The 27,317-nt window shown below is 36.6% G+C and overlaps 1 protein-coding gene and 1 pseudogene across 1 annotated transcript; both read left to right on the forward strand.

Moving 5' to 3' along the window:
• The first annotated feature begins 646 nt into the window (after positions 1 to 646).
• LOC146168178 (uncharacterized) lies at positions 647 to 7,167 on the forward strand (annotated as a pseudogene).
• A 17,315-nt stretch (positions 7,168 to 24,482) lies between these two features.
• LOC146168179 (uncharacterized) lies at positions 24,483 to 24,887 on the forward strand. The gene has a single exon (XM_083386230.1). It carries the CDS (start codon positions 24,483 to 24,485, stop codon positions 24,885 to 24,887), a length of 405 nt encoding a protein of 134 aa, XP_083242356.1.
• The last annotated feature ends 2,430 nt before the right edge of the window (positions 24,888 to 27,317 follow it).

Genomic DNA, 27,317 nt, shown 5'->3' on the forward strand with positions numbered 1-27,317 from the left:
CTTTCTGAGGTTGGTTTTGGCCCGCGACTACAAAAAGGTTGCCTACCCCTGTTGTAGAGAAACGACGCATGTCTGTTTGTGATTGTAATTATAGCGTGTTCGCCTGGTAAAGTGTTAAATATTTCACCTAGATACTAATTTCCTTTCCTGGCCGTTCTGGCAAATCCAGCCGGCATTTCGGCTTAGCTAATCCCCAACGCAGTCGCTCTTGTGCTATATAGTCACGCTGCTGCCTGAACAAAAACTACAGTCAAGATGCATGCCTTACTTGCGAGACGTGTTTTTATTGCGCTGTAAGCCATTTCAATAAAAGCGAACTATGCTGAATTATGTGAATGTACGATAAAACTATAAGCGACCTGACAGTGCTCTTTGAAATGCTGCGACAGTTTGTTTAGTTTCGATTTAGTGGAGTTCTGATAGCATGGTGGTCATGTCTCTCAAAAAAGTTAGTTTGCACAGGATTGAATCACCATAGAACGACCAATTTTTTGCCCCTGCGCGACCCATTTTTGGGTCGCGACCCATACTTTGAGAACCATTGCGATACAGTGATATGCTGTCACCGATTTATTGAAACCCTGTCACCGATCCGATTTGGTGACACCCTGTCACTCTTTTTTTTTCAATATGGAAAAAGTTTGCAATGGTCAACCGCCAGGGACGTGCAGTCAGGTGGGGCACTGCCATCATCTGGCAAAGCAAAAGTTATATCAAAGAGGTGGTTATAACAAAATAAATAATATTTGCTTAAGTAGTAAACAGTTCACGATCTTAGGTGCTCCCGCAAATTTTACGTTCCTATACCAGAAATGTGACTTAATTTTTTCGATTTATGTGGCGATATTCATATCAAGCGTGTAGCCTACGTGGTCAAAATCGTCAAAATACGCGAAGAGTGGCAGCGCCAAGCTGTGCCTCTCTTCAGATCACAACCCTTTTATACACTGTATAATGCTCGCCTTTTTCTTTCGCAAAATCGCCCATAAAATATGATGAATAAGGCGATTATTTTTTTACCTGAAAAATGAGAAATTTTGACCTGAAAAATTTAAATTTTGACAAATTTGTAGCATCTGGGGTCATTTCAGATATTTAGTTGAGACTGTGGGTGTCCGGACACCCCCTTTTCGTTAGTGATATTATCGTTTTTGTCAGGGTTTTACTCCCCGTCCAAGGCGGCAATGTTTTTAATGTAATTAGGTCACGGTCTAACCTAATGCGAAGCCAAAATCAAACGCAAAACGCCGTTTTTCGTTTCACGTCTGGTCGAACGTAAACGCAGTTTTTTTTTTTCTATTGTTATAGGTTCGGGTTGGCTGATCAGCAAGTGTGTTTGACAATTAAAACGTTTTTTCTTGCTAAAAACGTTGAGTTAGGCGCAGCTGATGTTCCTCACTGTTCGCTGTCTGCGCTAATATCCAATGTTGGTGTAAGTCTGCAAGACGTGCTTGTATTTTAGCTGACTTGGCACACAGTCCGGCGCAGATGTCGCGCTAATCGAATGACACCCGGGAAAACAATCTTCGTTTAGTATTGCGGGTGGCGAGAGACGTGCTTGCAATTTAGCGTACTCCCGTTCATGGATTTGCCAAAATCAATCACACATAAGTTTAATGGTGAAAATAACGGCCCAAATAGACATAAAAAGCGACATGCTTTATTATCTCGCTTCTGCGCATCTTTTTATCTATCGTTTTTGCGACGCTTGAAGTGTATATAAACGGGTGTAACTGATGTAGCCTTTATATCACTGATGATGGCATGAGCATTTGCCGAAACGTTTGAATAATAAAGCATGTCGCTTTTTATGTCTATTTGGGCCGTTATTTTCACCATTAAACTTATGAACAGATCCGTATATAGTGTTCCAATCACACATATTTCAAAAAAATATATATATGTTTATATATATATTGCATACGAAGCGGTTTTGCAGCTGGCGCCTGGCAGGATTGTGGACGACGCACGTGTTCACTTTGCTTCTAAGGTTTGGCTTTTGCTGGACGTTAATGGAGGGTAACTAATTATTTTTTTATGACTTCATTACAATCACTACTTTATAACGTCACACCCGTCATTATTTTATGATGTCATTAACATCAGACGGAAAAACGGGAAATTCCCTAAGTTGAAAATTCGGGACCCCCGTTTTTGGATTTCTGGGTAGGCATACGCCCCTGATCTAAAAATAACTATACTAATGCAACTTACTTAAAATTACTTGCAGGCTTCACTTGGAGATTTTTGTTGTAAACCGTAAATTAAAAAAATCTACATGTGTCACTGCAATAAGAATTATTTTACTAAACCTTTTAACAGTCACAGTGCCGACTAAACCATAAAAAGCCATGAAACAATCTGTAGCCATGCCCTTCCAAAAAGAAATTAAAATTGACAGAAAAAGGCCGACCAAGTCACATTGCGCCATAACTCACGTTTAAATAAACTTTTGGTCGGTAACTGTGATATTCATAGTTTGGTTTTGCGATCCGAACAACCAATCAGGGTATCTGTTTTCCTCATGGCCCACATTTGATTTCGTTAGCATCGGCTGTTTTGCTAAGGAGTTTTAGCGTGGTCCGATCTGAAGTGTTACTTTTCTAAATACGGCCTACCGGAGTTCCGGTACGGTGGTACCTTATAACAGGGTTTCCAAAACTGTGGTCCGCGACGACTGGAAATATGACAAGAAAGTCAAAAATCGCACGTATACGTTGTACAGTACGTACCCTTTCAAAGATAATTATACCAGGGGGGGTATAGCGCATGCAGTTCTATTATATTATACCAGGGTATATAGTGCTGTTCTACTATATTATACCAGAGTATATAGTGCGGTTCCGCTATATTATACCAGTGGGGTATTCCCTAGTTATTCTATATTCTTTGAACGGGTCTTATTTGTCACTGTCCATATTCTCCCAATGTTGTGTTTTCTGTTTCGTGCTTTAACAGGCAAAAGCGGATGTGGCCCCAAGTTGTGTTGATAAGTTGAACTTTCACAAGATAGGTTGCCAGTGGTCTTTGTCAAAATTTTACTGGGAAGCAATCCTATAATTTGTCTTTTTAATTAAAAAATATTTAACAATTCTTGTCTTGCACCCCTATGCGCCTCTAATTGGGGTACAGATGTCAATAGTGTGACGTAATCGTTTTAGTTCTTTGCAGCTATCTACTCTATTCTAGCGGCAGAAAACCTTCAATACAGAATTCGTTCATATCGCTTGCTTTATTCAGGTCGCGACGCGGTTGGCATCCTGCTGTGCTTTTTTGTCCCGCGCGTGCAACGTTCATTGTGCGAAGTGGCTCGTCTCAGTCAAACTGGGCGCGTGTGACTTGCCTTTTAGAAAGAGGCTTCTTTTAGTAAATTAACTTATTGCTTTTACAAAACAACATATTTTAACGCCGTAAATTTAAATCTGGAGGCAGTGTACACCTCTTTGTTTGCACTTTTTATTCTATCAATAAAATCACCTAAATTTTTATATTTTGGGTTAATTATTTTCCCCCATAGGGTAATTATTTTGAGTTAATAGGTTAATTATTTTTGACCTACAATTTGTCTTTATAATTGAAAAATATTTAACAATTTTTTCTTTAATTTTTAGTCACTTCCAAACACCAAAAGAGCCGAATTTTAATATTTACCCCCCCTAAAATACTCCCCTTTTTCCAAGAGGTTAAATGTTTATTGTAACATCAGCTTTAAATGGTTGTCTAACATTTTTGTGTGTGTTTTTACGTCATTTCCTTGTAGTGTAAATATATCATTGAAATTCCCTAAAGTGTTGTGCATTTTGGCCCCCCGGATGAGCATTTCAGGGGCAAGGTTTAAAATTTTGTTACTTAGCCTTGTATATGACATGCATCAATCATTCACCATAGTGTTATAACAAACACAAGTTGGAACGTCAGAAAAACATTTCCACTTGTAAAAAAATTAAGTTTTAAAAAATATTATCAATGTCAACATAATCAAACAAGAGGTTCAGGAACTCTGAAAACAGACACGGGGTAATATTTTAATTGTATCAGCACTGTACCTATGTAAACTTTCTATGAATTTTTTTCACTTTTCTACTATAAAAGACACACAGACAAGCTTGTGACAAAATACCCATAGTTGCCATTCTAGATTATTTTAATCTAGATATAGATGTTTTGGTTTGAATCTAGATGTAGGATAATGCAATCCAGATGTTAGATGTATTTTTAGATTATTATAAAAAAAATATTCTATAATCTAAATTAGTTACAGATTCGCTATCGACAATAAATATTTCAGTAATTTCAGTAGTTTTAAATTTTTGCGATTGAAAAATAAATAATGAGGCATAAAATCAACAAATTCAGTAACTGTTCATGTTCAGTGAAATGTTTTATAAAACAGAAAATCTTAGTTCTAAAGCTTCAAGCAAGACCCTTTATGTACTTTATATGGCATTAAGCTTTAAATGTTGACGTTTTTGGCCAAAAGTATTGAATATTTTCAAAAATCCTTTTTAGATTATTATTTAGATTTCTTTATAAAAAATCTAGATGTTTTTAGAATAAATTTTTGGTAATTCTAGATGTTTACCGTAAGAAAAAATGGCAACTATGAAAATACCCCTGCATTGTGAAATTTATTAATCAACACAACCATAGCCTGAGTTTATCGGATGTTTTGGAGCAACTTAAATTATTTAATAGCACAAAAGCTCCATATACCAAGTATTTTGAGAGTGGCTTTACACCAGCTGCAGCAATTCGACATCATGAAACTAAATTATTAGCTACACAAGGAGTGAAAGCACTGGCAAACAACAGGCTAAATCCGACTAGAAGGTTAGGTTTGTCTATCACATTTGGCAAAAGTGGCTGCAGTCGTCTTGTGGAAAGTACACAAGGCATACCATGTTTACAGCAATTGAAAAATATGCATCTGGTGTTGATGCCAAAATCAAACTAAAAAAAATAGATAAATCTGTATTTGTTGTCTGCATTTTAACACCATTGATGGAAAGGGTTCATCAGACCAAGTAATCGAGTGAGATAATTTTTGTGGATTCCACATCAAATCTAGGTACTATATTAGAATATTATAAAGTTAATTACCTAAATTAACTTATTTTATTGTAATGTATATTTTAAAGATCAAACCAATGCCACATTAACAGTTATTTTATGTGGGAACCCCATGGGAGCAATGCCCCTGGGGGCAATTATTTCAAGTGGACAAGATGAAACGTGTTACAAGGAGGGTATGAATAGATTAAAACAGTTAAATTTTACTATTTTCTGGCTTTTGAAATCTTACTGAGAATGATTTAACAAAAAAAAATAGCCACCAATTAACCTTTGGGTATTCACCAAGTAGATATAACAAGAACTGCACTAACATTAACCAACAGGCTATATTTCTATTTGAAGGATTTTCACTATTCAAAGAAATGCTTGGAAGGAACGCTTTTTATGGGAAATTATCGTCTCAAATTTTCACGACTGAGGATGGCACTGCAGAGAAAAATGCTCTTCACAATGTTTGGCCAAATGCGGTGCAACTTTTATGTGTTTTTCATGTGCTACAAGTAGGAAAAATATAATTAAAGTTATTGTTCCATTTCCCTTACATTTAAAAACAGTGTATGCTGGGTTTGTTTACATGGTTTACATGCATTTACTCATGGATTCAGGCGGTTGTTACATAGTTATTTTATTGGTAAATGTTGTATTGTTCGTTTTACTTATTATAATATAAAGTTTTTAACTGGTTATTTTTATTAGGTATGTCAATGGTTTAATAAATCGTAAAGAAGAATGGTGCCTTGCATTTCGCAACAAAAATAACCTTTTAACTAGAGGTCAACAGACTAATAACTGTTGTGAAGCAACTATTCGTATTGTCAAAGAGATTGTTTTTAACAGGTGTGGATATATCAATTTTAATGACGTAGCTTTTTAAACTGTTTGTTTTAATTAAATTTAAGATGGCGTTGCTTTTGCCTATATGAATTTTTAGCCCATAGCATGAATATAAAATAAACATTTGTAAACCTATTGCTAAACTTGAAATTTTTCTATTTTTGTATAATGTGGTAAAATAAACAAGTTGGGTCTAGCATATTCTACAATAATGTGGTACATTTAATTTACATTTTCAGGTGCAAAGTTTACAATCCTTGTCAACAGATTCACTTCATTACAGAAATTTACAGTCCTTACTTTTTCAACAGAATTTTGAGTAGAATATGAAACCGATCCAAAACAGTAATGCTGCTTCAATCCCCTATTCCATCCGCATTTATTACAAAAATTAATGAAACTCAATATATAGTAAAAAGTGAAAAAACAGAAAATGGGGAGTATATAGTACAAACAGATGAAGGAATGTGCTCACTGCTCATGTGTTGACCGCATGGGGGGTAAAATGTGCAAACACCTAAAGTCGGTTATTTTAACCAAACAATTAACATCAAATTACCTCTATCAGTCAACACCACAAGAGAAATATTTTATGTGTGTTTGGCTCTTGGTACAGAACGTGCTCCCAATGTTGAATTTTTTGAAAATATGACCACTTTTCCAGACGATAAAGATATCAATACTGAAACTAGGGATGGTAAGTATATGGTATAAATATGCTGTTATACGTTGTCAATTATTCCCACATTATTTTACCATTAAAATTTTTGTGTAGGTGAGGTTTTTCAAAGTCGTCAACACAAAACAACTCCACTACATGCTGATATATATTCTTCAAGTGAAGAATTTTTTGAAGAACAACCTAGCAAAAAGATTAAAACATCCTATGTGAATAAATATTCTGGTATACAAAAGGAAGCCAATATTAAATCATTGACTCAGGCATTTGATACTGTAAAAGAAAATCTAGGAAAATCTATTGAAACCGAGCAATGTCAAGAAGCACTGGAGAGTTTTATTGGGACTTTAACTAAAATAAAAACTTCATCACAAATGATGACTTTTATGCACCAGCTAAAATCAATTCCTGTGCTTGCAAAACGGAGTGGAGGGCGAACCAAAATTTTGTGCCAACCGACTGCAATTCAGAAAAGGCCTCCAGGGGTTCCAAGATGTGCAGCCCCCCTTTCTAAGGGTAGAAAACCAGGATCATTAACTAAAAAACGAGTGGCTAGAGTTATATTTTTTTGTGATGTTTAACATCGTATTTAATGGCAAATTATTTGCAGTTAAGCTTTAGAGTTGTAAAATAAAACAAAAGTTTCACCAAGCTGTGTTGTGTTTTTGCATCGAAACAGCATTTAACAACCTTTAGTACAGTGGTCTCCAACCCTTTTTATTAACCGACCCGAATTTAAATGAATACAAATCAGCATTTGCATGCGACCCCAATTTGTTTTAAAAAAATGGATTTAAAGTTAACACATGTAACAACTTACACTTAATATACATATTACTAGGGCCATTTTTATTTTAACCTAAAAAAAAAAATTTTAACTTTATTTTTATCAAATTTGCATTTATTTTAACCTAACGAAATTGCTTGTTTGTAGAGACCACAGTTCTTATTTGAATTGATGCCAGTTACCCAAACATAATGTTTTGTCGCAAAGTCAAGTTGTTTTATGGATTATATAAAAAGTGCGTCGGGTTTTTTGGTGATAGATTTAGCTTGCTTAGGCATTTTTGTATTACAGAATGTCAGTAGGCTATTTCTAAAATTCAAATTGTTGATCTTTCAAAAGACCACGTTTATGAAGATAAAGTGTTTTATAATAATTATTTACATACGTAACAATAAATAAAAAAATGGACAATTTGCGATAAAAGTTACCGCTGATCTAAGTGGGCATTGTGACATTTTGCCTGCTTTTATTGGTTAATATGGTTTAATTGTGTCGCATTTCCTGATTTACAATGCTTCCACGACGATTTTTACTTCAACTTTATTAAAAAAATTTAACTTTATTGCAAATTTTAACTTAATTTTAACCTATAAACTTCGTAGAAACAGTCCCTTAGGTGCTGAAAACAACTTTATTAGTTTGATTCGTGGACAGACGAGGTCCTTAAAAAATTTTAACTTTATTGACTTTTGCGGGCCCTACATATTACTTATTGTTCAAAGACAAAACTGACGCCACTGAACAGCTGATTTAAACAGCGGCTTTCTGATTGGTCAACTGTTTGGCACAATCGAGCGTTCCTATTGGTTAATATTGCTATAGGTGCCATCCAAAGAGTTTTTATTCCATGAGTTGAAACAATGACGTAACAATGGTGTTTTAAAATGTTTACTTCGGCCTGGTCACGGTTGAATGCACGACAATAAAGCACAAAGTCGTCAGTTTACAAGACTGCGAGTGACAACGTATTTCATGCAATTTTGACCGTTACTTGCAGATAACAGCAATAAGTATTAGTCAAACTAATAATGCTAAGTTTAAATTTATTGTCCAGACGTTGTTAGGGCAAATATGACCTATGAACTATCTTGCCAGGTAAATTTGGAGATTTTATTTGAGACGGAATTGGACGAAGATGGCACATTTAAGTAAGGTTTTAAAGTTAATCGGCCTAATATCTTGAACAGAAATGTCCTAATACTTAATTACTGACTGCGTAACAATTTTAGTTAAAATACAAATACAGTCATTAGGCTACATATTTTTGTTTTTAAAATTAAAACATTATAGTAAATAGTTGTTTAAGTTAGGACTATAAATAACTGTTACAAATAACGTCATCGCCGACACATTAGTGGGACTCTCTGCGTTGGCGTTTTAACCAGTTATTTAATTTTGTTTAACAGATGTCAATACTGCAAAACGGAAGTAAAAACACAGACAGGCCTAGCATGGCACAAGAAAGAAAAACGTGGTAATTTCAGAATTTAGGTATGAGAAACTTATATTAGTTTAAATAACACTTTGTCTAATATAAAAAATAATATTCAAGTTTTCGAGTTACATTAAAATTACTATATGACAATTTATTAATACACACTGGTAGATGAGATATTAGCTGGTATAGTTATTATCATATATATATAATATTTTTTTCTTGTAAACAATATGTTTCAAGTTTTAAATATTATGTTTAAAATTCCTAGGGTCTATACCTACATTTTAAATCACTAAACCCTGTATAATTGCAGGACTATCAAGAGAAATACATAAATGTGAAATCATTACCTGGTGGTGTAAGGCTGGAGGCAAGGAATATTTTAGAAAGACATTTGAAACTATTAAAACTGGACATATCCTCTTCCACAAATACTCTTGTGATGGATTAAGCATTATTCCAAATTTGTTTGATTTACCCCGTAATATGGCATTGCGCCTAACCCGTAAACTATTTGATCAATACTTAAATTTTATATTGACATTAAAAGTTGAGACCTCTCATCCAAAGCAAGACACAACTGTCACGAAAGATGATATCTCCATTATTGAATATGTCGGTGGATATATTTTACAAAAATTAAAGAAAAAGTCTTTATCAGAGTCACAGTTCATTATGCTTAATGATCTTACAGATGAATATGCTACTGTTGCAGAAGACACATTAATTCATACAATGAATAATAATAACTTTGGAACCTTGACTGTTCCTTAAAAAAGAAATAGTTAAACTTTTAATATATGTAGAAAGCAATTTTAGGCAATTATATAATAGTAGCAATATTCATGACAAAATATTTTCTTCAATCGATTTTTCATATGTTCAGTATTTATTTCCAATGTCTAATGCTTTTATTATGGATTTGCTAGTTAAAATATGTCATTTCTATCTAAAAATCCGTTGTTATAAAAAGGCTAAATGCATTAATTCAAACCTTAAAGTAAAATTTGATCAAAACGTCAATCAACGAAAAGCATTAAAAAATTAAAATAACAATATTTCATTGTTTAAATTTATGCATGTATACTTGATAAACATTTTTGAACTTTAATTGCTTTAATGTTTTATGTTGTTTAATTATTATACTGATAATATAAACAAACAAAAATCAGAGTGATATGTAAATTTGTATTTTTTGTTATACAGCATTCATTAAATAATTTTTTTTGTATGTACTGTAGGATTTTAAATCTAGAGAAAATGTACAAAAACAGTGGGCAAAATACAAATTTTAAAACCACAACAAATTTTCAAGGTGTATAAATTGGCGCGTGAAAAGGCACAACATAAATCAACAACAACAAGTAGACAAATGCAATTAGTTGGGTTTTTTTCGTTTTGCCATAGATTCATTTGAAACCGGGCCAGTTTTCAAGTTAATACTGTGCTTCACGTTAAATCCTTTTAGGGCCCTAATTTTTTTTTTGTGACAATTATATTCTCGAATTGGGCATATTGGTTGAGATCTGGCATTTCATTGCGCTTACCTAATTGGCGCATTTGACCAAAATACGATTCAAGGGGATCTTGATTTATTCGCTTTGTTAAAATGTAGCTTTCTGGTGGACTTCGCTTTAGCAGAAACTGCACGAGCTCAACTATAGATTTCGTTGAAATTATTAAACCTTCGTATGTTGACTGACTGAGAAATTGCTTGGCTTGTTCGGAAGGCGTGCCACTTAGACTTTTTTTCCAATTTTCTAATTCTTTTAAAAATATTTCTGTAAGCCAAGTAAGTTAGGGGTCATCTAAGGTTCTAAACGGTTGAAGATCTGGGTTGTATCCCGCACTTAATCTGGTGTTCATGATATCATACCATTTGTTAAACAAATCAGCAAACCAGGCGGACTCTTCATCAACTTAGCCACTGAGCCAGACAGCAGCTGAGCGGCCAGGCATACGCGCATTTTGGCGTAACTCTTATGCGAGAAATGGACGTCTGTCAATTTGCAACATCTTAATTCAACGCTTTTGTAAAGTGACGGAACTCGACAAAAGTGTTCCCACAGTATGAAGTGATTATTATATTTTAACAAACGGGTGCCATTTGGCCTGCTTGACTTAACGTTGTTACAAGCAGTTTTAACTAGATGCGGTGGGTCACTTATTAAAAATATAGGAGAATTCGTTTTAAAAATATTTATGCATTTATATGGGACATCCAAATTCATGTTATTAAGCATACAAAACATTTTACGATTTATAGGTGCACCATCAGCAACTAATGCGACAACTTCAAAATTACAGGTTATTAGCGAATCAACTATCTCCCAAAACATACTGGTAAGGTCAGCAGCTGTTGTTTTGTGGGTGCAGCAAAAAGCAATCGGGCGAGAAAAATTTAATAAAATTGACCGAGCGTAAAACTGAAGAGCATGTGAGGCAGCTTCTTCTGTAGAGTGTTTTCTAGAATCACCCAAGTCGGTGAACCCAACCATTCGATCACTTGATGCATTGTAAACAATGTTTTCTTTAACTAAACAAATATATTAGTTTTTTTACATTTAAAATCAATAAACGAGGTTCTGCTAATAACACATTTGAGACAATTTTACCTTTCATTTCATCCACTGAAATAACCAACAGCCGTTCATGCTCTTTCATTTGTGCACTTTTTTACCTTAGTTCTGTAAGCACATGATCTTGGATGCCTGGGGCGGTTTGATAAACGTTTCTATAACCAGTAAAACAATTTTAAAGAGGAAAACTAATACGACAGTGTTAATCATATGGATTTGGGAATACATTTATAATCGAGAACAAGTAAAATGGTTTAAAATGTTTTCTGGTAAATAATTACCTATAATCATTTAGAGTACGAGAACTTGGAAGTCTGAGAATGCCACTGTCTCGTAGCTCCTCATATGCACTCCTGCTTTTGGCAGTAAGGCTAAGGCAGAATCTAAATAATAATACCATAAATATTACTATGTTTTACCACCAGTGTGCTGATTTAGTGATTTTTACCTAATCAGTTCTGGGTAATATCTTTCTGCATTAGCTTTACATTGATGTAGTTTTATTTGCTCTCTTCAAAATATTTGATAAAAATCATTAACTCTTGTGCTTGCTAAAGCTGTAAAAAGGGCAACATTTTAGTGTGGTCTACATACTGTATTTGTAACGACTATATTTGTATATATCAATATTATTCTACCAAAAACTATAGAAATAACTATCAACAACCTACCAAGCTCCATTGTTTTTTTTAAATCATCTGATATTTCAGGCCCAACTGATTGTCCTTCAGCACTTTTTATCATTTTTGCTGCTCTCATTTCCAACTTTTTTATTCTGTAATTAATTGTAACTTCAACAAATACATAATTCTGTTTTACTGAATTATGTATTTAAAGTTTTACTAGTTCACTACATGACTACACATAATTACAAGTACCAAGTTGGTTTAAAAATTATAATATATACATGTATATCAAATCATTTGTATAATATACCTTGCATTTTGAGATTTAATTGTGCATTTCATTCTCAGTGGTAACGAATGGCCAAATCGAACTTTTGCTAGGGGTAACTTTTTCTTTGTAACTGTTTTTTTTTTTTAGTGGACTTTCTCTTTCTTGCCATTTCCAACATTTTGCATTTTGAACATTGTTGACCATTTTTCAAAAATATTGAGCAATTCAAGGATCTAAATTTGGAACCAATTTTATATGTCAATGACATATTAAATTTTAATTACACAATATTCAAACCTGGTTGTTAATGTTTTGACATCAGGGATCAAACACTGGGTCTGTAGGTCAGCTGATTTTGTTAAATAATGTGACACTGCCTGGGGATTGTTTAGATTTGTGCCACAGCAAATATTAGACGATTCAATTTTTTGAAGTGTTTTGAAAACGGTGCACTTCTTTACATCAAATGAGCAAATGTAACATTCAGTTGGTGCTCCCCAACCGTAATATGAAGCATTTAATTTAAAGTCTTCAGCAATATCAACTCGAAATTTGGCTTGATCATAATCATTATAACAAAAAAACGAAATGTATTTTTCTTTGACAAATTTTGTCCAACCTTTCGGGGCATTTACTTTCCTTAAAGAGGTGAAGCTTTTGTGCACATCTTTTACACATAACAAACTGCGCTCTTTTGGGGGTGGTCGCATGCTTTTGACTACTGTTTTTGGCATAAATAATGTGGGCAATGCTCCAACACGTAATTATTTTCTACTTCCTCCTAATGAAATAAATACTTTAAATTAAGAACGCAATAAATCAAAATGAAAAACAAATTAAAGTCCTAATATAATGTCAAACTTACGAAATACAATATCCGTTGCATGGAAATGTCTGTCACATATTTTTACAACATCTCGCAAATATAATTTAACAATTTGCTTATCTTGCCTGCATCCCAATATGATCTTTTCCAAATCGTCCGCCCATTTAAGTAAATTACTTTTGCATACCTTTAAACAATCAAATTATTATTTAGGAAAAGCCAAAAATTACCCAATACGTTGTTATGTGTAAAATTGATTTAGGCTATCATACCCTTTTAGGTGGAACATGGAACAGACTTACATCTGGCGATCTATTGTCGCAATTCGGAAGACAGCACATTCTTGCCGTGTTTATAATTGGAAATATCTGTTTTTACTACCCTTCAGTGAAAAAAAACATGTTTTTAGTTAAATAAAAGAAAGAAGTTTTGACACATAAAGTAACCTAGGCTATAACTCAATACACGTTTTTCTAGTATCAAACAATAAATAAACAGTACTTTTCGCCAATAAATGTATCTTCTTTAAAGATTTTTTATTAATTGTTGTAAATTTGCCCCCTTTTCTTTCAAAATTGCACGAAATTCGTTGTCACTCGCAACCTTGTAAACTGACGACCAAGATGACCTTGTGTTTTATTGTCGTGCATTCAACCGTGACCAGGCCGAAGTAAAATAAAACAGGATATATGCGAAATGACGTCACAGTTTCAACTCATGGAATAAAAACTCTTTGTGCCATCAGAGCCTACACTATGTAAATATGCGTCCCGTTCAGTGCAGGCACATCAAGAGAGCAAATTGCTTCCGTCTACTTGAAAATCAGGAATTGTGCCCCTTTGTCGATTCGTACTTCAAGGCTCGTGCAATAACTACTCAACAGATCAGACTACAGGACGGCTCATTTGAGGCTATTATAAAGAGGACGGCATTCGACCATTTTGCTATTCCTAGCATCAGCGAATTTCGGCATATCAACGATATAGATAATCTTGGAATTACGGCTGTGCATTCTCTGCAAGCCAACGACAAACCGGGAGACGTGTTCGTGTGGCAATTAAGTCATACTCCAACATCTATTGAAGGCAAGGTCTTGATAGAGGCATTCTTGGCACTAAGAATATTCCTTAGTGTTCCATTACGTCTTATAACAAGTCTTGTAACTTCAGTAGAAATTCCTAGTAATGGTAAGCAATGCTTTGTTTCTGCATTGCTGGTAGAAAACATTTCTTTATATAAAATTCAACATATACATTACACTATTTTCCTAATATGCAGGGTAGAAATTTTTTTGTGAAACTCAGTTTAAAGTTTCTATCACAGAATATTCTGAGCATATTTTTAAGGTTAAAAGGCAAGCATTTTCTTCAAAGTTTTCATCCTTTCTGATTTGTTTGTGCTGTAAGAAACCTATTGTAATTTTCACGCATGTTGTAAACGCACCTTCCATAATGCATGATACAGTAAACTATCTACATAATAAAAGAGAAAGTTTGTGAGTTCAAACCTCACTGGTGGAAAACTGTTGAAATGTTCACTTTCTGTTTAAATGTGTTGCATCCCAGTGTTACGTCACACTCGATGCGATTCACAAAATGTTACAATGCAATTTCCAACATGGTACAATGCTACCAAGATTGTGTTTAAGCACGTATCCCAGGCCCCAGCGTTAGTTAATTTAATATAGGTATATTTAGAAGTTTTTGTGTTAAGCAGAGTTTAAGTAAAAGATAGTCCAAGTTTAAGGTATCCGCGCAACACTTTTTTTCAAGCGCAATTACCTGCCGGGAAATAAAAAAATAAAAGTAAGTATATTTCCTTAGTAAAAAAGTAAAATTTTAATGTTTCCAACTAAGACTATTATGTTAAGGAACTTATTGATGCCTGTTACCGCGTAAAGTTTAGGTAGAGTTCGCAAATTTACGAAGAATTGAATTTATATTTTAAAGTTGTTTGTTAGCGATAGTGATTGAGGCCAAAGCCTAATGACTTCTTACAATGTGTTTACCCACGCAATACTTGGCAGAGTTCGCGAAAAAAAGCTTTATTGCAGCAGTTAACAGTAAGCATTTGTTTTTTCAATGAGGATTTTTCTCACGTTTGACGCAGTTATATTTTACGTACTGCGACAACAAACACGATATTTTGCGAACTCTGCCTAAATTTGGCATTGTTAAACTTAAGTCTTTACTTGGAACGTTGCACACGTTTGTTAGCATAGTTTATAACAGTGGATCTCAACCGGGGTTCCAGAAAAACTTCTAAATATAAGGTACCTATATTAAATTAACTAACGCTGGGGCTTGGGATACATGCTTAAACACAATCTTGGTAACATTGTACCATGTTGGAAATCGCATTGAGTGTGATGTAACATTTCCATTGTGATGTAACACAAATATATTGTGAAATGACTGTGCGAACATGTTGCCACACACACACACATCTCACAAACTTTCTCTTTTATTATGTAAAGATATATACAGTGATGGGATTCAAATTGTTTGTCAGTCGGTTCTATCATAAAAGTCATAGTTTTCAGCCGGTTATGTTATAAAAATTTATATTTTTCTGCTGGTTCTGTTAAAAAAAAGTCGTATTTTCAGCCGGTTCTGTTACAAAATCCGTATTTTTCGGCAAATAAACTTATTCATTTTTAAACAGGGAGTCGAACCGGAACCGAAACTTTATGAACCGGTTTTGGGTCAATTCTTTCCGAACCGTACCCGAACCTGAACCGGTTTTTGTAAGATTTTAAGGAGCCGAACCGGAACTGAACCGAATAATTTGAAAGTACCTGAACCTGAACCGAACCCGAACCTGTAAACAAAAGCGGTTCGCTCCAGCATGACGTCACAACTTCTATTTTACAGAGTAAAGTTACGCCATGTTCGAAATTTTATGAAAAAATATGAATATTGAATAAAAAAATCGTTCATTTTTTATTTTTTAGATATTTCAATATTGAGCTGCTGTTTTTTTAATAAGTCACGGAACTTAGATTAAATGACTTACAATTCAAAGATTGTTCCCTACATTTATCGACCCACATTTTGAGATTTAACGCCTTTGAAATAACGATGTTCGAACCGGAGCTGAACCGGAACTATTAAATTACTCCGAACCGAAACCGGAACTGAACCGGATTCCGAAAAAATCCTTGATCCCGAACCGAACCTGAACCGGAAAAGTCAAACGGTTCGACTCCCTGTTTTTAAATATACGCCAGCACTTCGTTTTTGCGAAGATAAATTAAACCAACGCCTATCTATAACTATACGCCTATCCATAAAAACAATAAAACCGTAAATAATTGCAATATTGGTTTATTCGTTCTGTTGACTGGCATTGGTTTAAAGCTATTGCACCACGCGACGGTTCCAGTCATAGCAATGGTGTTTTTTTTAGTAAGCAGAGAAACCCTTGGTTTGGACACAGAACATACCCAAACTAGGTGAAAAAACTGCTGTCCAATTGAGGCAAAATACAGAAAAACTGTTCTGTAAGATGGGAGATATTTCCTGTAGGTGTAGCCTTGCGCTTTAAGGACCGCATGACATTTACAGTGTGCATGCGCTGGCTAAATTCTGGCATATTGGGGTTTCTACTACAACCTCCTTGTTCCGAATATGTCCAAAAAGGCCTCCAAGATGTCTTGTGAAAGTCGCTTTAGAATGACATATTTTGCATCAGAATTCAACATAATTTTAGTTACACTCACCAAAGAGATTATAACCATGAGGACAAACTGTGACGTAGCCGATTGTTCTACTTTCGACAGCGTTCCGCTCTAGTGCATAATAGTAAAACGTAAACAACTTGTATGTTGGTGAGCTAAAATTTTGGAGCAACCGGCTTATATATATTAACGTTCGACATTTCTGACAGGTTAAAAGTTATGTTTGAATTAGGTGTCAAACTTTCATTGCCGAGTTTCGTGTAAACACACTTAAAAATGCCTGTAGGGCATACAATATCAGTTGACCATAAGTACAATATGGTTAACACACTCGTTGGCGCGCCAACGTCGTCCAGTTAATGACTGCGGAAGCGTACAACGCGTTGCTGAAGAGTAGACCAGTGGTTCCAAACCGTTTTTTTATTATTACTAGTAAGCCTTTTGGTACAACTTTTTGTGTTTGCTTATATAGTACAATAAACAAAATATTACAATATTGTTTAAAGTTATTTTTATTGCCCCAGTTTCGTTTATTTTAGCATTACAGTAAAAAACTTAAAGAAAATTGGAGTAGGGATCTTGTAATATATTCAATTATTCTTTATTTTTGGTGTTAAGGAATATTACCATTACACATTTTGGTACTGGATAGGGTTCGGTGAACACAAACTTAGTGTGTAATATTGTTCATTTGAAAAAGGAAAGCACCAGATTATGCAGCTTTGTAATCTGTTGAAATTAAATGTAACAATAACCTTTATTCTTTTACTACCAGTTATCCAATCAAGTTTAAACTGAATAAAGATATATATATTTAAGCTGTTTACAAGATGTCAACTACTTCTATACATGGGCTTTGACATTCATTCAACTACATCCTTCAGCAGTTAAGCTCCAAACTTTTGTTATCAGCTATTAGCACTCAAGGTAAAAAATACTTTTCGCAAACTTACATTGAAAATGACAAAAAATATCCATTTCAAACAGGGCTGCGTCGGTTAAAAATAACCCGAGTCCGACTCCGGTTAAATGTGGCAATTCATTGAGTTCCGAGTCTGGCCCTGACTAAACAGCCTGTTTAACAATGGATATTCAGCTATACACTTATAGGGGTGTCATATAATTCATTCACTCATAATACATGGTTGGAAAATATTCCACCACATGCTATATTCCACCTTTACAATTTTCAGTTGGCGATCATATCAGTTTACTGCGCATGTCAGACTTGGGAGTCGGGTAGTTTTACATGGTCTTACTCGAGTCCCGAGCCTGACTCCAGCAAAACAAACCGACTCCTCGAGGCATACTCCGCAGTCCTGATTTCAAACCTGTACAATATGCTACCTAGTTCTGTGCGAATTTTTTCATTTACTCTAAATTAAGCCACTATACTTTTACAGTCTATAATTTATTTCATGAAATTTATTCAGAATGAGTAATAACTCAAACTCTTTTGACGACAAAGTAAAAATTTATAAATATTTTATTCATATAAAACAAAACGTTTACTATGTAATACACACTTGGAAATATAAATATAATAAATCAGTGCAAAGAGAGATAATTTAATAAAATTATAAAAAACATTTGTAATATATTGGTTGATAAATTGTGTTCTTACAGACGCTGTTGACCAGGTACTACACAAAAGAGTACAATACTGAAATGGCCTCTGGAATCTGGTGTCAATAAAGAACTTTATTCATTCCTTAAATTGATTGATTCCTGCCATGCTTAACCAAATAAATTTTAAATAAACATTATTTTGTTTTGCTTGCCTGAGTTTGCATATTAGGTATACCAAGAAGTAGGAAAATAATGACACTTTTAACAAGAATTGATTACTTAAGACAGGGTGGTCCAAAACCCAGGCCCGACATCATTGTTTGTGGCCCGCGAAGCACTGTTGAATTATTGTAATGCGTACAGGGTTTATTAAATAAACCAGTTTACTATAACTTGGCAAAAAAGCCTAATTTTTTGTATGTGTCAGACAGGTTTGAAAGTCGCAGTGCGTCCTATATGGAACTTTCTAAAATGGCTGTTTTGCAATGCAAGTTATATTTTTGTTCACTTATAAATGCAGTCTTTTTCGAAATTAAGTGTTGTCAAATATGCAATTTTGCGTGTTTGGAGCGCACCATTCTGCCAGTCTGATTATTATCGCTCGATTTTATTTGTGCACAATTTGGTGATAGCAGAAAGTTTGTGCAGTTTATATATCTTTCGACAGTTACTTTTTGACAATGCTTTGTGCCGTCATCTGTAAACCCCTTCATGCTCCGACCTAACGAAAATCGTTTATCCGCTCCTGGCATGCATGTAGCCTGCTTTGTGGCCCGTAAAGAATATGTAAGAAATATTGTGCAACCTTGGACCACCCTGACTTAAGAAATCAAAATCAAAAGCCCAAAACAATTGCCAGTAGGAATTTGTGTAAAGCAGTGTCATATGTTATCCACAAGAGAATAAAGTTTCACATTAATTAATAGGCTTCTTGCAGCACAACAAATGGTAAAAGGGTGAAAAATTTGAAGGAATTTATTGTGTTTTACTCTTTAAATAATCTGTTTATTCTGAGACCAGAACTTTTTATGTGGAGGTTCCCAATCAGTTTTCCAACCTGTATAATAAGAAAAATAGTGTAACATACTAAAATAAAAAAAGATTTTAAATAAATAAATACTTAAAATATGACAGTAAGTCACAAACAAAAGTCAAAACATTGGTAAAAGTACTCGGAAGTTTTGTATAACTAGACCAGGGCTTTCCAAACTGGGGGTTGCTCATGGAGTTAAATTTTATACAAAGTGCTAAATTTATAAAATTGTTATTTTTTTGTTTGGTATGTTAATGGCAAATTATGTAATGCACATTACTTCAATAAATACATGCCAAAGCAGACATCAAGAAATGTTATGTTTTAGAATGTTAAACCTAGTGGGTCAAAAAGTTTAATACAATAAAAGCAGTCACAGACTGAAAAGTTTGGGTAGCCCTAAACTAGATAGGCCTAAACTTTACCCATGGACAGATGGCAGTTTAAAGTTTTGTTTATAAGTAAAATAAATACTCTATAATGGTTTGAATAACGCTATGATCTCATTGTCACAATAATCTTACCAGAGATTTGTTGTATCTTTGAGGAATAGACTGACTATTTTTTTATTTTCCCAGTGTACTGCTGTAGAATTTAGCCTACTTTGACGTCACTATACACGTGACCGTTGTTCACTGAAGCGTGACCTAACGCCGAATCGTGCGCTTTGATCGTTTCGCATTCATTCTATGATATACGTCTTACTAATAGCGGCTTGAATCACCGCTCTGTTTATCGCTGTGTTTCTAAGATTTGTTAATATACTCGACGGGCAACATCTACTGAGTGAAGTGTCTTTGCCTAAAGTACAAGAAGTTAAGGACAGGTATTCTAGCGGCCTGCGCCTTTGGAGTCGGATTAAGAACTTGTAAGAGACTAGGCAGCCGTCGGCTCTCGTCTTCAGAGCCAGCAGCCTTCTTACCCCTAACTAAACACCCCGATCCGCCACACTGGTGACCCTCTTGTTCTTCAGAAGGTATCGAAGAACCGAACACTGCAACTTTAAGAAGGCAAGTCTCAGAAAAGCATACGGACTTAAATTTCGACAACCAGAGAGACGACAGTCAATCGTCTCTCCCCGAAGAAGATACATCGCCTTTTCAACGGCCCCCGGGAAAATCCTCTCGTACGAACAGCCCAGGATTTCTTCACATTCCCCGCACCGGCAGCGTGCGACCTTAAAGACGACCTAGCGTCAAAGGATTATTTTGGAGGAGCGGAGCAGGCATCGTACACGATCTCGTCCCGAGGGAACTTCAGAAGGACGTGCGATTTTCTTCACATCACAACTATTAAATTAGTAAGACAGACAAGGGATTTTCGTTCGAAAATAACTGATAGTTCGCAAGTCATATTTTCGAATATAAATCGTTGAATTTTTCTGCAAAAGTATTGTGTTAATTAATTGAATAATTTGCATTAATTAGTTCAAGACCAATGTATGTTGTGCGTTGTGCGTGAATGAATGTTGGATTGGCACTGTATATTTTAAGTATACTGCTGTATATTAAGCGCATAGCTGTCGCGTTAAGCTTAGCAGAGTTTTGGCTAACACAGAAATAGCATCCGGTTTCTCACGGCATAGATCGCGCGAACTGAGACCGGTTTTCTAACCGCTGTAGCTAACAAAAAGCCCTCTGTTTTCTGTCATAAATCGAACTCTGACCTAACCTAAACTAACCATTTTTTCAATTAACCCTACTACCCCCTTACACACATTATGTCAAAGACAAGCGCTCAGTCGTCAACTGATATTGACGGAATGGAGCCGGCTTTGCTGACAAAAATCCAGTCACTGGACAAGCATCCCCAAGATGCAAAGCAATCAAAAATGCAGGTGCAAGATCACAAAGAGCAAGCGGAGAAAGCACTGCAAACAGAAGGACATCACGACGACATCGAAGTAGACCAACTTCGAGCCTGGTGGAGTCCTTAAGGACCAATCAAGCACATCTAGACTGCAGAATATTGCAGAACTAAGCCTTGAAAAAGACGAAGCCAGTCGAACAGAGGTGTTGATGCCTGAAAAACAGACCTCCCAAGAAAGGCGCAGAACAAGAGACGCCTCATCTGACGAGAGTGACGACACCTCAACATCATCTGAAGAAAGAAGAAAGTCAAAGAAGTCCAAGACCAGCAAGAAGCCGTTCAAGCGCAAGAGGGAACGAAAACCTGACTACACAGTGCCCGATATGATAAAAGGGAAAGTAAGACAATGGTTTGACCTACGACATCTTTGACCGACACAAAGTAACCGACGCAACGCGATACAAACAACTGTCAGAAGCTATGCCTCGTTCCATGTTTTGGACGCTCGTACATCAAATTAAGAAAGTGGGAAGGCAAACAACTGACAAATACGGAACACTAAAAAAGGCAACGTTAGAAGCTTTTAGCCTCCAGGATGAATCAGGTTGGTTGGACAGACTGACCAAAACAAAGCGAAGACAGAAAGAACTACCATCACATTACGTTGAAAGGCTCATCAGCGTGATAGGAGGAGAGGACGAATTAAAGATCGACAAAATCAGGGCTTCAGTCAACAGACAATTCATCGACGAAATTCCAAGAAGGTGTAGTGGATTCTTTGGAACTCTGTGACCCCGTCAACTCTGTCCATTCTATGAACAGCCTGCCGGCTGAATCGCTCATGCTGTCACTTTAATTTCCCGTCGCGTATTGTAATTTTGTTGGTCGTATGGCCGATTTCCTAAGTCGTGTTTTGTGTCGCGTTTTCTAACGAATTGGTAATTACTCACATCTGTCCGATGTAGGCTATATAAGAAATGTTGTAAATCGTTAATTTAGCAGTTCCACTGTTCACTTAGCTGGAGTCAGATCGCTACGTACCGTACACGGAGGTAATTTATTGTATGTATCGTAAGTACCTGTGTAACTACTGTTTGTCGTTTGTTTAATTGCAATAAATATCATTTCATTGTGCTAAAACCCACAAAGGCAACGCGCGACCATAACTGCCATGGATCCGAACGACTTGGCCGCAAGAGCACACAAATCGGACCAGCTTTGCAAGAAATTCCGCGAATGGAATAATCAGAACAGCGAACAAAGCAGCGGCTCTGATGACACCAGTGACGACAGCAGTAATAAACCAAAAGTAAAGACGAAAGGAGAAAAAACTATACAAAAACAACTCTCCCAGATATTGTTAGATATCACACGAATGAGAGAAGAGAAGACTACAACTCAAGTTCAAGAATCTGACAAGCCCAATACTAGGCAATTCTCCACGAGCAGCAATTGGAACCCAAGAAGAAACAGAACTTCTCAACATCAAGCAAGAAGAAAAAGGATTTGGACTCAGCCACAGACATCAAGACGCCCATTCCAAAATAACTCCCGTTATTGTTGGAAACACTCAAAATTCGGCGCGCAGGCGAGAACCTGCGAAGCTCCCTGTTGATCACTCTACAAAGGAACAGTCGGTCAACCACGTTTCCAGAAACGAAACAGCTGTTTACCGTTTGTAAAGGACACAAAAACCGGCCAACGATATTTGGTCGACAGAGACAACAGGCGTGATTTCTCCACTACGACGGGAACCCCAATTAACACGTATCGACAGAAAACTCTTTAGATTTGGGATTTTCCACGGAAATGACACATACATTTATTGTAGCCGACGTCGCCTACCCAATTATTGGATGTGACTTTTTAGGCAAAAACGCACTTGATGTCAGCATTGCCGACCAAAAACTACACATCAACGAATGAACTTATTGACATGCAAACGGACCAAATGGAACCACACAGCGTGGTCGAACGACGATTTGCCAGAATTCTCAGTTCTTTTCCAGAACTGATAAATCCACAGCCAGATTACCAAAAGCCCCCGATACACAAGTACCCGATCAAGCTGGAAACAACAGGAAAACCATTTCAAGGGAAACCCAGGCGCCTACACCCAGAAAAGTTCAAAGCGCTAAACGAACAACTCGATACTTGGGAAAAACAAGGCCTAATAAGACCGATCGAGTCAGAATGGGGCAGCCCTGTAAATTTAGTTTCCAAACCAAACGGCAAATATCGCGTCACAGTGGATTTTCGCAAACTGAACTTAGCCACAACAAATTCGAGCAACAACAAAGCAATCCCAATGATACAAGATTGTACAGATTTCCTCAGAGGATCGACAATATTCTCGAAACTAGACTTAAAAGACGCATATTACTCCAAGACCAGCACAAGACGGCCACAATTGCGCCAGGCAGAAAACTATTTACTTGGACGAGACTTCCACAAGGCCTCAAAAACGCTGCAGGATGCTTTCAAACATTTATGAACGACGTGCTCAAAACAGTACCAAACTGCCTGGTATATTTAGACGACATCCTAGTATTTTCAACAACCGACGCAGAACACGAAACCGACTTACGTCGTGTGCTTGAAAGACTCGCCGAATACAACCTTTATGTCAACACGAAGAAATGCGAGCTCGCAAGACGGGAATTGCAATTTCTCGGACATGTGATTTCAGGCAGAGGAGTTCGACCGCCAGAACGCAGAATTCAGGCGCTGCAAAAAGTTTAACTCCCAAAGATCCAAAGGCAACTGCGACAGCACTTAGGAAGCCTAAACTACTTTAACCGTTTCCTACCGAAGTGCGCGGAAACTCTAGCACCCTTGTATGCAATGCTAAAACGCAAAGGGACAAGACAAGCTCTGACCTGGACCGAAGAACAGAAACAGGCCTTTCAAGCTTCAAAGGACAAATTATCAGACGCCGTTGCACTTTGTCATCCGTTATTAGATGCACCTCTTTCAATCCCGAGCGACGCTTCAAACCTAGGATGCGGCGCGGTTCTACAACAACGTGTAGACCAAAAATGGGAACCTTAAGCTTTTTTCTCAAAAGCCTTCAACAAAACTCAACAAAAGTATTCCGCGTTTGGACGCGAATTACTTGGCATTTACCTTGCGGTGAACACTTCATATATTACATCGGAGAGAGAGAAACAACGATTTTCACCGATTATCTTGCTCTCGTTCACGCCTTCACATCAAACGCAGATCGCATAATTCCGCGAGAAGCGAGACACTTGGCCTTCCGCCGAATTCGCCACATCTATGGAACATGTAGCAGGAAAGGATAACGTCGTAGCCGATCACTTGTCTAGAAACGCGCTCAATCACGTACAACTCAACACGGAAGCGATTGACTGGAAAGCCATCGCACAAGCGCAAGAAGAAGACCCAGAATTGAAAGCCCTATTGGACAACGGCACTGGCATGTCACTACAAAAGCTCACTCCACCAACCACGAAGACGAAATTGTGGTGTGACACTTCAAGCTCTGTGCCAAGAATATACATTCCGCAAGGGTTTCGACATCACGTCTTCCGGATTTTACACTCTGTGACCCATCCAGGAATCAAACCCACCATCGAACTAATCGCCAAACGCTACGTATGGCCACATATAAAGAAGCATGTTCGCATCTGGACCAGACAATGCCACGAATGCGCGACTTAACACGACACAATTTCACTCCAATTGGACGATTCCAACCAGTTGAGAGGAGATTTGAATGTGTGCACGCAGACATAGTGGGACCGTTAAATAACAGCAACGGTTACAGGTACATTCTAACCATGACAGATCGTTTTTCTAGATGGACGGAATTTGCACCTCTTGAAGACATAACAACAGAAACCGTGTTAGAAGCTTTTCTGCACACCTGGATTTCAAGATATGGAATATGCAACACTTTGACCACACACCGTGGATCTCAGTTCACATCACACCAGTGGAAGGAACTAATGGAATATTTGGGAATACAACATAACAAAACCACCTCGTTTCATCCACAAAGCAACGGCCAAATCGAAAGATTTCACAGACAGCTAAAATCGTGTCTAAGAGCACAGACTTCAGCAGAAGACTGGTATTACAACCTGCCACTCATCATGCTGCAGTTGCGATCAACGTGGAAAGAGGATTTACAGTGCTCGCCAGCTGAACTTCTCTACGGGCAAACACTAAAATTGCCCAATGACGTTTTTGCCACTACGCCGCCAGAAAGCGAGGCAACAGCAGGAAGCATTCTTTGCAAAATTCGCGCCTACATGGACAAACAGCGATACAAGCCGACACGGCCGCGAAACAAAAGGCCCAACTACGTCGACAAGGCATTGATGACCTGCAAACACGTCTACGTGAGGAACGATTTTTTAGCTGTTAGCTACTTCTGCAATGCTAGACGACTCACTCCTATGCCTTCACAAACACAAACAACCCTATTCCCTCTAACGAACCCCTAACCCCTACCAGACCCTCCTTACTAACAAACTAACCACTGCAGCGTTACAGCTGACAGAGTTGGTGTCTGACAGCGCTAACATAGCGATACAGAGGCCCAAATTATATGTTTGCTAAATACCTTTGAAGCCAAACGCTAAGCTTACCGAACTGTGCATGAAATTTATCGCCATGTATCTATTATTCGATTTATCGTATTTATCAATGTACGTCATAAATGTATTCGTTAAAAGGGTTCGTTCAAACAAAACCATTTATTGTTTACAAAACAGACAGCCATTAGCTGCCCATTTCAGTTGTTGTGACCATAGACGGCATAGCCAACACTTTATTGCTACCTGTATTGTATTTTATATCGTTTGTGTACAATCTTTTACAAACTCGCCACCAAAAAAATTATAAAAACACCCATAAAACGTTGCTCTGTTGAGTTATAAATATAGTGTTGTCTTATTACGCCACATATGTGTTTCGCTTGCTACCTTTTGCATGCTATGTTTCTTTGTATCTCAAATTTTTGACAAGCACCCAAACCATATGCTAATATCAATCTTTCAGATCTCTTTTTTTCATAAATGAACAACCCTTCTGTTACATCGCAAATCTACATTTTTGTAAACTGTTCCCCTTTCTGTGTAATTTAAATGGTTAAAAACACCGCCTCATGCGGTCACGATGTCGCCTCGTTTTTTGTTGGAAACGTAGCCGTTTTGTTTGCTGAGTTTTTAAGCTGCTAATGTTTTATTGTTAATGCCTTTGCAGAAGTAATTTAAAACCTAAATTTGACCTAACTGTGTGAAGTTACATTTTCTGTGTATTTGAACGCAAGCTGATATTTTGGTAAGTGTTGTTGTTGTAAGTGTACATGTAAACATAACTCAGTGTGTAGTAATTGTAAGAATTGTCATTATTGTTCATTGTTACGGCAATTGTTTTCATTGTGCCAACAATAACTAACCTAAATATCATGTTATTATTACAGTTTGGCTTCGTACCGACACATATTTAATTGAAGACCCAGGCACAAACGTTTCGGTGAGATTTGTGCTATTTGTTGTTTTTTGTTGATATAAATATAATTTGCCTATTCGTTGATTTTAGAAAACCGCTCACTCGCCTACATAATTGCTCGTCCTGCCATTTCAAGCCTTTAAAGCGTGTCAATAATAAAGTTTTGGTTAGATGCTTTTGTGGAGTCTTTGGGGGAGAGAACTGTGTAGGAGGGCGCGTTTTTGAATCGTCAAACCTAAAGTACCCGTTTGGGCGTCTGCGTAGGCCTGGACGCAGAAGTAGACACTACATTCGAAGTTTTCGAAACGTTTTTTGTAAACGTTTTGCACCGAAGATTTTGAAACGTTTTTTGTAAACGTTTTGAACCGAAGAACAGGCCATATTGCCCACGATGCCTGCCCGGAAGTGAGAGTGGACATTCCTATAGATCTTCTCCTATGCATAGGAGAACAGTACAGCTAACTAAACATGCTGTACCTTCAATGCAGGAACTTGAGCATGATAAAGATCTGTTAAATGACTGGTACAGAACGGCCGAAAATGCAATGATGTATAAGGATGCATCATTGGTTAAATCAGTTAGTAAACGATTGAAGAAGTTTCAGTGCGTCTAATGAATAATTATTCAAAGTT

This window comes from Ascidiella aspersa, chromosome 1 (genome assembly GCF_963924565.1).
Source record: "Ascidiella aspersa chromosome 1, kaAscAspe10.2, whole genome shotgun sequence".
NCBI classification, from domain to species: Eukaryota; Metazoa; Chordata; class Ascidiacea; order Phlebobranchia; family Ascidiidae; genus Ascidiella; species Ascidiella aspersa.

What these genes read in the sequence shown, in the direction of transcription:
- LOC146168179 (XM_083386230.1), top strand. Translation starts at nt 24,483, where the DNA reads ATGGAACATGTAGCAGGAAAGGATAACGTCGTAGCCGATCACTTGTCT.